The following is a 13,282-nucleotide window of genomic DNA, read 5'->3' as shown; positions in this document are numbered from 1 at the left end:
GCATCTAATAGCATAAATGTTTAAACTTGTACTTCTAAGGTTTTAAAACTTTTGCAGGACAAATCGCCATAAATGCAAGCTGCTAACCGTCTTTTAAAATTTCCTTTAAAATGTTTTAATTTAAAATGTGAAGAAATGGGACTGTTTGTTTCTAACTGTTAATTTTCATTGACAATAATTAAAACCAAACAATTAACCGGATACTTAGACTGAGATAGACAAAGTTTAATTTTCTGTGCTGTGTTTAGTTTGTGTCAGTTTAGCAGTTTGGATTAGAAACTGGCTTTCTGGAAGAAGGCAGTGAGTGGTGGTTAATGGAAAATATTCAGTCTGGAGTCCAGTTACTAGTGGTGTGCCACAAGGTCTGTTTTGGGGCCACTGCTGTTTATCATTTTTATAAATGGCTGGGACGCAGGCATAGGCGGATGGATTAGTAAATTTGCAGATGACACTAAAGTCGGTGAAGTAGTGGATAGTTTGGAAGAATGTTACAGGTTGCAGGGGGACTTGGATAAACTGTCGAATTGGGCTGAGAGTTGGCAAATGGAGTTTGATGCAGCTAAATGTGAGGTGATGCACTTTGGGGAGAATAACAGGATGGCAGAGTACTTGGTCAATGGAAAGATTCTTGGTAGTGTGGATGTGCAGAGGGATCTTTGAGTCCACGTGCATAGATCCCTGAAAGTTGCCACCCGGGTGAATAATGCTGTTAAGAAGGTGTGTTAGGTTTCATTGATAGAGGGATTGAGTTCCGGAATATCATGCTGCAACTATACAAAACGCTGGTGCGGCCACACTTGGAATATTGTGTACAGTTCTGGTCGCTCCATTACAGAAAGGATGTGGAAGCATTGGAAAAGGTGCAGAGGAGATTTATGAGGATATTGCCTGGTCTGGAGAGAAGGTCTTATGAATAAAGGCTGAGAGACTTGGGTCTGTTCTCATTGGAAAGAAGAAGGCTAAGGGGGGATTTGAAAGAGGCATACAAGATGATCAGTGGATTAGATAGGGTAGGCAGCGAAAGACTTTTTCCTAGGATGATGACGTCAGCCTGTACGAGAGGGCATAACTACAAATTGAGAGGTGATAGATTTAAGACAGATGTCAGAGGCAATTTCTTTACACAGAGAGTGGTAAGGGCGTGAAATGCCCTACCTGCTAAAGTAGTTAACTCAGCCACATTAGGGCAATTTAAACAATCCTTAGAGAGGCACATGGATGATTTTGGGATAGTGTAGGGGGACAAGCTGAGAATAGTTTACAGGTCGGCGCAACATCGAGGGCTGAAGCGCCTGTTCTGCGCTGTATTGTTTTAAGTTCTATGTCTGTCCTGTATGCCATTCAGTACATTTCAGCGAAAAAAGCAGAAATAATTTTTTGAAGCTAATGCTGGAGTGACATATCTAGGACAACAACTTTTGGATTTGTGCATTAATCTTGTCCTCGACTGTAACAGTTGTGCATTAAAAAAACTAATAATTTTAACATTATTTTGATGTTAAATTATGCATTTTTTAAAAAATAGCTTTATGCCATTTTGATTTCATTCATGACTACGAGCTCTTCTGTAATGTGATTTGTTATTTGGAACTTGATACTTATCAATTTACAACCAAAGAGGAGGCCATTTGGTCCATCCTGCTTGAACAAGCCCTTTATGTGAGCATTACAAAATAAATCTCACTTCCCAATGATCTCATGATGGCATGTACCTTTCTGTGAACTAAATTTACAACATTAAGGAGACCCTTTGAGCTACTCAATTATTTTTATAAGAACATAGCTGTTGCAGCAGAATCTCTTATTTATGGTAACTCAAGAGAAAGTTGCCATTTTTGACGTGAAAAATCTGTTGGAATCAAATAATCTGTGCATTACTTAATTTTCTTTTAGAAATTGTAGCTATTTTGTTTCACACACATTATCATTTCTAACTTGATAGAAAAGTGGTTCTGATTTAAAAAACTATTTCACATACTAATGGTTACTTTACGATATTCAGATGTTAATTGTTCTCTGTTTGATAAGGACAGAAGCAAAAAGTCCCAAGTTAATTTCTCGATTTTATTGTTAGCTGATGTGACAGCAGAGATGTTACAATTAGCCTCTGTATTTCAAATGACAGCACTTGGAGTCATCCTTCTGTTGATGTTTGATGGATGGCTTTGGATGCAGGAAGTGAATAAATACATGATTGAATAACCAACACACGCCTACTATCTAGGCCTGTGTGTAAAGGGTTGATACTAGGTTGAGATGTTGGAGAGCAAAAGGAGTCAATGGATTAAGAGGAGTGATGCTGAGAAGAGAAAATGGTAAATTGCAATAAATAATTTTAATTGTGTGCTTGAAAATTCCTAGGTCTTTCAAATGTGGGAGAAATAGAGACAGGAATTCAGCACATATTAGCAGATATGATGTCTAAAGATACAGAAACATTGAACCATGTCCGGAAATTGTAAGTATTAGTTCAAAACTTTTCATTACACCCAGTTGAAGTTAAACGTGTAAGATGAAGATATGATTATTAATAAAACATCAAAGTCATTCATGCGCGGATCATTGGGATGTCATAGAATCCCTGTAGTGTGGAAGCAGGCCATTTGGCCCATCAAGACCATGCTGACCTTCCAAGGAGCATCCCACCTCGACCCACTTCCCCCATCCTATTGCAATTACCCTACATTTCCCATGGCTAATCCACCTAGCCTGCATATCCCTGGACACCATGGGCAGTTTAGCATGGCCCATCCACCTAACCTGCACATCTTTGGACTGTGGGAGGAAACTGGAGCACCCAGAGGAAGCCCACACAGACATTGAGAGAATGTGCAAACTCCACACAGTCACCCAAGGGTGCAGTTGAACCCAGATCCCTGGTGCTGTGAGGCAGCAGTGCTAACCACTGAGCCCCAGAGCCCCATGTGTACTGCTTTCGTTTATTGACTTTTAAATCATGCTATTATGCAGCTGCATCAGCTATTTTGTTCAATGTCATCTGTGAAATTATGAATTTTAATACCATTTTTGGTTTTGCTTTGGTTGCAATATTATATTGCTAGTAATAGTCCAATGACATCACCTTTAAAGTACTTGTCTATGTAACTGTACATTTCAATCGTAGATTTTTGAGTAACAAGTTATTTTGTCATTGTACAGCACTGTATAAGAACAAATATTATATTTTTGCTTTAAAGTTTTGGCTCCGATGCAGAGTAGGCATCCTCATCCAGGCTACTGGTTTGCCAGGTTTTCATAATCAAGATCTAAGGTCAAAGTAACACCAAGTTGACATTAGCTGATAGACATTTGGAGACTAAGTAATCTGATATGTAAACCATACAGATCTGTAGAATACCAAAGCACTGTTTATGATTGACCAGCCAGTGTGGCTCATTAACTGAACCTGAAATGGTCTGTCTACCTTTTGGGGCTTAGTTTTCTAACACTCAGCAATCGGTGCTGTTATGGTTACTGTGGTTCTATATGAACAACAAGGGAAAACCAACAATCGGATCTGGTTAATGCAATATTAGCTGGTTTTGTCATGGCTGAGGATGGAACATGGAGGGGTTGTAGGTTGTTTGTACTATTTCTCACTTATAATTTATTTGTTATTACTCAAACTGCTTTACATATTTTAATATGACTTTTTGGTCAGGAATAGAATAAATTTGAAACTCCTCTCTTGCATATTTCACTTAATTTCTGTACTTGCATAGACTCTAGTTCTTAATCAAAATGAAATATGATTTAATATGAAGCACAGCATTGCTGATTAGAATCATTTAATGTAGTGAATTGAAATTCTGATAACCACTTCACCATAAGCTTTGTCTTCTGCCTCCATAAATGGGAAAATTTATATTCTCTCTATCATGCAGTCTAATAGACTCTTAAGTTGTTTTCACTGCTACTCCTCAGTACTTTTCCCAGAGATTTGTTTCAACTGTGAAGGTGAAAAAATATTTTCAGACATCACCCTTAAATCTTTCCTTCACCAAATTGAACCACTGTCCTTTATGCTCAAATACTGGATTAAGCTCTCTGTTTCACTTTTTAAAAAAACTTTTAATGCTGAATGTAAGTTAACACACTGGAACATTTCATTTCAAGGCTGAATAGTCTTTTTTAAAATCTGGGTTGTTTTAATAGTAAGAAATAAACTTGGTGTTCTCCACTTCTCAATCCAAAATTTGAATTTTGTTGCTGACTAAATGTAGACATCATAATAAAAGTGGCTGATATGTCCTAATAATTGATTATTTTCTGTCATTTATAATATTTTACATGAAGCAATCAGCTGCACAGGTATTACAATTCATGTTACTGCTGCTTTTGAATTTGGATATTTAATGAGGTAAAATTGTATACTTTGTAAATGTCAACTTTTAAAAGGTTGTAAACTTGGAAGCAAGATTCCAAACGGAGAACACATCATGCAGCTTATGCAATAGTTCTTCTTGATCAAAAGCACAATATAATTGACACTGGAAATACTGAGGAGGTCTGGCATCATCAAAGGTCTGAGGAGGTCTGGCATCATCAGTGCTGCCTCTTTCTACAGATGGTAGCAGAATTTTCTGTTTTTATTTTGGCAGAATTTCTTAGTACCATAACTATGACATCAAAGTCAATAATGTTTTTGTAGCTAGTGTACTCTGCTGCTACTGTTGGGTGTCGGTATTGAAGATTGTATGTAGGTAGCCAATCAAGTGGGCTGCTTTGATTTGGATGTTGTTGAGCTTGAGTATTGGAGTTGCACTGAGTGAGGCAAGTAGGGAATATTCCAAGAAAGTCTTGACTTGTCCACTTGTTGGTAATGGATAGTCTGTTTTGAGTAATCAGGAGATGAGCTAGTTGGTACAGAATTCCTAGTCTCTGTCCTGCTTTTTAGTCACAGTATTTCTATGGCTGGTACAGTCCAGCAGATCAATGGTAGATGCAGGACATTGTGGGTGAGTCAGCAGTGTTGAATGTAAAGGGAGATTGTTCGATTCTTACTTTCTGGAGATGATCATTGTTAGAAAATGTGCTGAACAATGAAATCAAAGGATGAAGTGGGGAAAGTGAATAAGGAGCTTGGTCCCTGGATTTGCAGTAACTAGAAGAGTACACTGAAAGTGCGAAATTCCCAAGGGTAACCACAAATGCTGAGAACTCCTGGCAACTATGTGTAAGCAAAGAGAACAATGGGTCAGTTGGTACAAAGAGCTTGATAGATTGTCGAGGAAGATCTTTCCAGAGAAAGAGAGGCAGTCGTGGAGAGTAAAGCTCTCATAACTGCATGCAGTCAAAATGATAGTATCAGTATGAGCAGATGAAAACGAATTTTGGCAACAGTAAATTAGTGCACAGTTGTGCAGTAAGAGAAGCTACATATACACCAGCAAATATAACAATAGCAAAATGCACACTTGCAGCTGTGGCTGATCAGCTTTAGGAGCTAATGTTTTACTTCAGCTCTTTCTTGAGTCATATTTGAATATGAGGGATGAGTGCATATAGTATATGTTGAAACTGGAAAAACAAGTAGGCAGCACCTGATTGTCACTGAAACCAGAAATAAGGCTGGGTTTGTTGAGTGGAGCAAGTGTGGAAGTGATGAGAAATTAAAATACCTGTTCAGTTGTGAAAACCCACTTTAAACCTGCCGATAGTTCGTACTGATTATATAATTGATTAATTGAGTGTTTTTAGATCCTTGTGTTCTTTTGAATATTTAATATGATTAAATGGTAGCAGTGTTAATTGTTTGATGTGTGAAATGGGCAAATGTGGAAGAACAGAATAGTCCAGATATTCCAATGGTAAGGAAGTTGTTGGTGCAGTACACACTGGAGTTGTGTCAGGACCATGTGGAATCTCTGCCACAGCAGACTTTGTGAGACTTAATTGAGGAATTGAAACTTTTGATGGACAGTTCCCTTGCATCTGGAAGTCTCTGAAAAAGCTCCTTTAAAGTCAGAAATTCCTGAGGGTTCTGACTTGGTTAAGCCTTGTCTCTACCTAGGAAACTTAAAGGATTAAAAGCCCACCCTAACTCCTTGGTAACTATTAAACTGATCCCCTGACTTGACACAGGCAAACACACCTGCCCTAACCCCTTATCTATCTTGGACTCCTGACAAGGAACCATGCTTTCCCACCCGTTGGAACTGACCCACACACGGACAATTGTGCGCGCACTCGCATGCGCGCACACACACTGCCCCAGAACCAACATATCCTCAGGTGTTGCTGTAGTTTTAGAAGGGGTTGGAAAGTTTGGAATAGAGTTTCAGATTCCCGTCTGAATATTTGGGCCAATGTTTCTTCAATTGGACCATTTCCGAAAGATGAAGGGAAGCAACAATCTAATCTCTAATTTCTGCCCTTGATGTTTGTAGAAAATCACATTTTCTTACCAATTTTAACTTCTGTTTTTGAAACCATATATTTTTTCATGAATGACTTGTGTTCATTCACTCTTCATCACACTCTTTACTGAACCATTAGCAACAGAAATTACATGAACCAATACAACATTTAATATATTTTCAACAGAAAGCACCAGGGTGTATTGACTCTTTTCAAGGAATAAACGTTTGCTCTAATAAAAGGAGTTAAGGGAGATGTCCCAAGACCACTTTTAACATACACTTGAGATGACGCATACTTTTCCTATTGGCTCCTAGGAGGAATCTACGTATAATTGACACTTTTTCAAAATGACATATTGCTTAAAACTCTCTGTACTTTGCCTTCCTCAGCCTCCTAGTTATGCGATTATCCAAATTCTCTTCCTTATGATCTCTTGCACCATAAAATATTACAGCAAGATCAGAACCTTTTTTAGAATGCTTCTTATTAACTTCTTGATGACCTTGATCAAAAGTCTGCTTTTATGTTGCCTTTGCTAGGGGAAGATACCCAGTTTCGCTATTCTATAATTGTTATGAGCCCTCATAGAGACTGATAACATTTATAAATGTTGTTTACTTTCCAGTCTCTGACGGGATTTGAAGTTTAAAGAGGCTCCCCATCATTTCCTAGGAACCAGCCCTACGCTATTCTGAGATCTCAATTGTTTGCTACATTTTCCCTTTCCACAGAAACACAAAATTGTTTTTAACTACAAAATTGTTACAGTCTGCCCAGGCTGTCTAACCATTCTATCTCCACTTCTCTCTCTCTGATCCAGATGGTATCCGCTAATCCTTGAACTGACTTTCATGAGGGTTAAGTTGGACACTTGTATATTGAGCAAATCTAGGCAAATCTTTGTTTAACTCCTCATGAGCTCAGTCTGTTCAACCTGCATGCAACTTCCCATCAGCATTTTGTGCACTGACTAGCCAGGCCAGGGTTTTCTCTGTTCAAGGTATATGACTAGGTGCCTCTGTCTCTCTCTGTTGTCTTTTTTCCAGCAGATTCTTGTAGGCTAAACTGTGTGCAAATCTTCAGAAAGTCTCCACAACCCAATCCTACAATGGCTTGCTATGAACTCTTCCCCTCTCAAATCCCCATCTCTCTAGCATTGCAAATCTGAGAGTTTTGCATCCATGTAGAAATGGTAATTAGCTATCATATTATACCCAACTTCATTCTCTGTTGAAAGTAAGGAGACAGTTTAAAATATAATGATTTACAAAACTCAACATTCCTACCATCTCCATGTGATTTGGAGAATGCCAACAGAGCCACATGATTTGGAGATGCCAGTGTTGGACTGGGGTGTAGAAAATTAAAAATCTCACAACACCAGGTTATAGTCCAACAGGTTTAATTGGAAGCACACTAGCTTTCGGAGCAACGCTCCTTCATCAGACAAAGACCCACATGCACACACATATTTTGTGTGGTGAATTTGTATTTGCAGAGTTACATTGCACTTTGCTCAAAAACTGCATACATTCATGTAGAACTCTGAGCTCAAAAACTGCATGAATTTATGTAAAACTCTGTTATCTCACTTTTTAGATTAGAATCAATCTAAACATCAGGTCATAGACAGAGAACACAGGGGCTAACATCTTCAACATGTTGTCTAGCTATCACCATTGTTAACAGCTAACCCGAGAATGCAACATGAAAGAAGTGAAACTATCACTGTATTCCAACAGATGAAAGGCTTAACAGACAATCAATTTTTCAATGTATAATTTCAGTTACATCACACTGCAAATTGTTTGCTATAAATTCTGTGTTACGATCGAGCCCTCCACAATCACCTGATGAAGGAGCGTCGCTCTGAAAGCTAGTGTGCTTCCAATTAAACTTGTTGGACTATAACCTGGTGTTGTGTGATTTTTAACAGAGCCGCACTGGTTGTTGCTTACAGGAGAGAGGTTTAGGGGAGTTAATGGTGTAGTGGTAATGTAACTAGGCTAATAATCTACAAGCTCAGGCAGATACTCTGTGGACATTAGTTCAAATTCCATCTGACAACTGGTGGTATTTAAATGTAATTAATACATTGGAGGAAGACCAATTTAATGGTATTAGACAGAAACTTTCAAACGTTGATTGGAGGAGGTTATTTGCAGGTAAGGGAATGGTTGGGGAAGCAGAAAGCCTTCAAAAATCAGATAACAAGAGTCTGGAGACATTATGTTCCTGTTAATGTGAAGGGCAAAGTTGGTAGGTGCAGGGAATGTTGGATGACTAGAGAAATCGAGGCTTTGGTCAAGAAAAGGAAGGAAGCACACATAGACAGCTGGGATCGAATGAATCCCGCAAAGAGTTTAAGAACAGCAGTAGAAGTATGCTTCAGGGAAATCAGGAGGGCAAAAAGGGGAATGAGATTCCTTTGCAAATAGAATTAAGGAGAATTGAAAGAGACTCCATAAATATATTAAGGATAAAAGAGCAACTAGGGAGAGAATAGTACCCCTTAAAGATCAATCTGGCCATCTGTGTGAAACCATAGGAGATGGGTGAGATACTAAATGAATATTTTGCAACAATATTTACTGTGGAGAAGGACATGAAAGCAAGGGAACTTGGGGAAATGATTAGTGACCATACAGTCCCCACAGCATAGAAGCAGATCATTCAGCCCATTGAATCCATACCAACCCTCCAAAGAGTATCTCACCCCCTACTATGTCCTGTCACCTTGCATTTCACATGGCTAATCCACCTAGTCACCACCTCACTGGGCGTTATGGGCAATTTAGCATGGCCAAACCACCTAACATAAATATATTTGGACTGTGGAAGGAAACCAGAGCACCCAGAGGAAACCCACACGGACACTTGTAGAAACTCCACACAGAGTCACCTGAGGCTGGAATCAAACCAGGTACCTGCGCTTTGAAGCACTGAGCCAGTGATGTCTTGAAAAAAGTTCATATTACTGAAGAGGAAATGCCGGAGATCGTAAAATATATAAAAGGGAGATAAATCCTCAGGACCTAATCAGGTGGTTCCAGAACTTTGTGGGAAGCTCGAGGTATTTGTATCATCAACAGCAGTGGGTGAAGTACTGGAAGACTGGAGGTTGGCTAATGTGGTGCCATGATTTAAGAAAGGCTGTCAGGAAAAAACAGGGAACTGTAGACTAATGAACCTGACATCAGTGTTGGGTAGGTTGTTAAAGGGGATTCTGTGGGACAGGATTTACATGTATTTGGAAAGGAAAGGACTGATTAGGAAAAGTCAGCATGGCTTTGTGCATAGGAAATTGTGTCTCACTAACTTGATTGAGTTTTTTGAAAAGGTGACAAAGAAGATCGAAGAAGGCAGAGCAGTAGACATTGTCTATATGGACTTCAGCAAAGTCTTTGACCGGCTTCTACATGGTAGACAAGTTAGTAAGGTTAGATCGGATGGGATCTAGGGGGAGCTAGCCAATTGGATACAAAATTGGCTTGAAGGTAGGAGACAGAGGATGTTGGAGGGGTGTTTTTAAGACTGGAAGTCTGTGATCAGTGATGTGTCATCAGAATCGGTGCTGGATCCACTGTTTGTCATTTATGTAAATAATTTGGATGTGAATATAGGTGAAATATTGAGTAAGCTTGCAGATTACACCAAAATAGGTAGTGTAGTGAACAGTGAAGAAGATCTTTGAGTACAATGGGGCTTTGATCAGATATGCCAATGGGCTGAGGAGTGAGAGATGGAGTTTGATTTAGATGAATGAGGTGTTGTAGCTTGGTAAGGCAAACCAGGGCAGGACTTATAAAGTTAATAGTAGGTTCCTGGAGAGAGTTGCTGACAAAGAGACTTGGGGATGCAGGTACGTAGTTCCTTCAAAGCAGAGTTACAGGTAGACAGGATAGTGAAGAAGGCATTTTGCAGAGAGTCATAAGAGATGTACAGCATGGAATCTGATCCTTCGGTCCAACCCGTCCATGCTGACCGGATAACCCAACCCAATCTAGTCCCACCTGCCAGCACCCGATCCATATCCCTCCAGACCCTTCTTATTCATATACCCATCCAAATGCCTTTTTAAATGTTGCAATTGTACCAGCCTCCACCACTTCCTCTGGCAGCTCATTCCATACACGTACCACCCTCTGCGTGAAAAAGTTGCCCCTTGTGTCTCTTTTATATCTTTCCCCTCTCACCCTAAACCTATGCCCTCTAGTTCTAGACTCTCCCACCCCAGGGAAAAGACTTTGTCTGTTTGACCTGTCCGTGCCCCTCATAATTTTGTAAACCTCTATAAGGTCACCCCTCAGCCTCTGACACTCCAGGGAAAACAGCCCCACCTGTTCAGCCTCTCCCTATAGCTCAAATCCTCCAACCCTGGCAACATCCTTGTAAATCTTTTCTGAATCCTTTCAAGTTTCACAACACCTTTCCAATAGGGAGAAGACCAGAATTGCACATACAATTCCAACAGTGGCCTAACCAATGTCCTGTACAGCAGTAACATGACCTCCCAACTCCTGTACTCAATACTCTGACCAATAAAAGAAAGCATACCAAATGCCTTCTTCGCTATCCTATCTACCTGTGACTCCACTTTCAAGGAGCAATGAACCTGCACTCCAAGCTCTCTTTGTTCAGCTACACTCTTTAGGACCTTTAGCATTAAGTGTATAAGTCCTGCTAAGATTTGCTTTCCCAAAATGCAGTACCTCATGTTTATCTGAATTAAACTCCTTCTGCCACTTCTTGACCCATTGGTCCAGCTGATCAAGATCCTGTTGTGATCTGAGGTAACCTTCTTCGCTGTCCATTACACCTCCAATTTTGGTGTCATCTGCAAACTTATTAACTGCACCTCTTATGCTCGCATCCAAATCATTTATTGAAATGACAAAAAGGAGAGGACCCAGCACTGATCCTTGTGGCACTCCACTGGTCCGAGGCCTCCAGTTTGAAAAACATCCCTCCCCCACCCTCTGTCTTCTACTTTTGAGCCAGTATTGTATCCACATGGCTAGTTCTCCCTGTATTCTGTGAGATCTATCCTTGCTAACCAGTCTCTTGTCGGGAAACTTGTCGAATGCCTTAGTGAAGTCCATATAGATCATATCTACCCTTCTACCCTCATCAACCCTCTTTGTTACTTCTTCAAAAAACTCAATCAAGTTTGTGAGATGTGATTCCAACACACACAGCCATGTTGACTATCCCTAATCAGTCTTTGCCTTTCCAAATACATGCACATCCTGTCCCTCAGGATTCCCTCCAACAACTTGCCCATCACCGACGTCAGGCTCACTGGTCTATAGTTCCCTGGCTTGTCCTTGCCACCCTTGGAGTGGCACCAACCTCCAGTCTTCTGGCATCTCACCTGTGACTATCAATGATAAAAATATCTCAGCAAGAAGCCCAGCAATCACTTTGCTAGCTTCCCACAGAGTTCTAGGGTACACCTGATCAGGTCCTGGGGATTTATCCACCTTTATGCGTTTCAAGACATCCAGCACTTTCTCCTCTGTAATATGGACATTTTGCAAGGTGTCACCATCTATTTCGCTACTCCATATATCTTCCATATTCTTTTCCACAGTAAATACTGATGCAAAATACTTGTTTAGTATCTCCCCCATTGCCTTCCACACAAAGGCAACCTTGTTGATTCTTGAGCGGCCCTGTTCTCTCCCTAGTTACCCTTTTGTCCTTAATGTATTTGTAAAATCTCTTTGGATTCTCCTTAATTCTATTTGCCAAAGCTATCTCATGGCCCCTTTTTGCCCTCCTAATTTCCCTCTTAAGTATACTCCTATTTCCTTTATACTCTTCTAAGGATTCACTCGATCTATCCTGTCTATACCTGACATATGCTTCCTTCTTTTTCTTAACCAAACCCTCAATTTCTTTAATCATCCAGCATTCCCTATACCTACCAGCCTTTCCTTTCACCCTAACGGGAATAAGCTTTGTCTGGATTCTTGTTATCTCATTTCTGAAGGTTTCCCATTTTCCAGCCGTCCCTTTGTCTGCAAACATCAGGGCCCAATCATAGAACATAGAACATAGAAAGATACAGCGCAGTACAGGCCCTTCGGCCCTCGATGTTGCGCCGACCGAATCCTACCTAACCTACACTAGCCCAATAACTTCCAAATGCCTATCCAATGCCCGCTTAAATGACCATAAAGAAGGAGAGTTCACCACTGCTACTGGCAGGGCATTCCGTGAACTCACAACTCGCTGTGTAAAGAATCTACCCCTAACATCTGTCCTATACCTACCACCCCTTAATTTAAAGCTGTGTCCCCTAGTAACACCTGACTCCATTAGCGGTAAAAGGTTCTCAGTGTCGACCCTATCTAAACCCCTAATCATCTTATACACCTCTATCAAATCTCCCCTAAACCTTCTCTTCTCCAATGAGAACAGCCCCAAGTGCCTCAGCCTTTCCTCATAAGATTTTCCTACCATTCCAGGCAACATCCTGGTAAACCTCCTCTGCACTCGTTCCAATGCCTCCACATCCTTCCTATAGTATGGCGACCAAAACTGCACACAATACTCCAGATGAGGCCGCACCAGAGTCTTATACAACTGCAACATGACCTCAGGACTCCGGAACTCAATTCCTCTACCAATAAAGCCCAGTACACCATATGCCTTCCTCACAGCACTATTTACCTGGGTGGCAACTTTCAGAGATCTGTGTACATGGACACCAAGATCCCTCTGCTCATCCACACTACCAAGTAGCCTACCATTAGCCCAGTAATCCATCTTCTTGTTACTCCTACCAAAGTGAATGACTTCACACTTAGCTACATTGAATTCCATCTTTTGAAAGTTTTTGCCTAATACCGTCACAATTGGCGTTTCTCCAATTTAGAACTTCAACTTTTAGATCTGGTCTATCCTTTTCCAT

General features: G+C 40.4%; 1 protein-coding gene across 1 annotated transcript in view; it reads left to right on the top strand.

The window, feature by feature from the left end:
* srbd1 (S1 RNA binding domain 1) overlaps positions 1–13,282 on the top strand; it is a 265,465-nt gene that overhangs the window by 30,771 nt on the left and 221,412 nt on the right. Inside the window, exon 8 of the mRNA XM_060830869.1 lies at positions 2,362–2,458. Coding sequence (XP_060686852.1) covers positions 2,362–2,458 — 97 coding nt within the window. The remainder of the gene's footprint in view (positions 1–2,361; positions 2,459–13,282) is intronic.

This window comes from Hemiscyllium ocellatum, chromosome 10 (assembly GCF_020745735.1).
Source record: "Hemiscyllium ocellatum isolate sHemOce1 chromosome 10, sHemOce1.pat.X.cur, whole genome shotgun sequence".
Classification (NCBI taxonomy): Eukaryota; Metazoa; Chordata; class Chondrichthyes; order Orectolobiformes; family Hemiscylliidae; genus Hemiscyllium; species Hemiscyllium ocellatum.
Note: the sequence above shows the minus strand (reverse complement) of the source record. Positions and strands in the feature narration are given on the sequence as shown.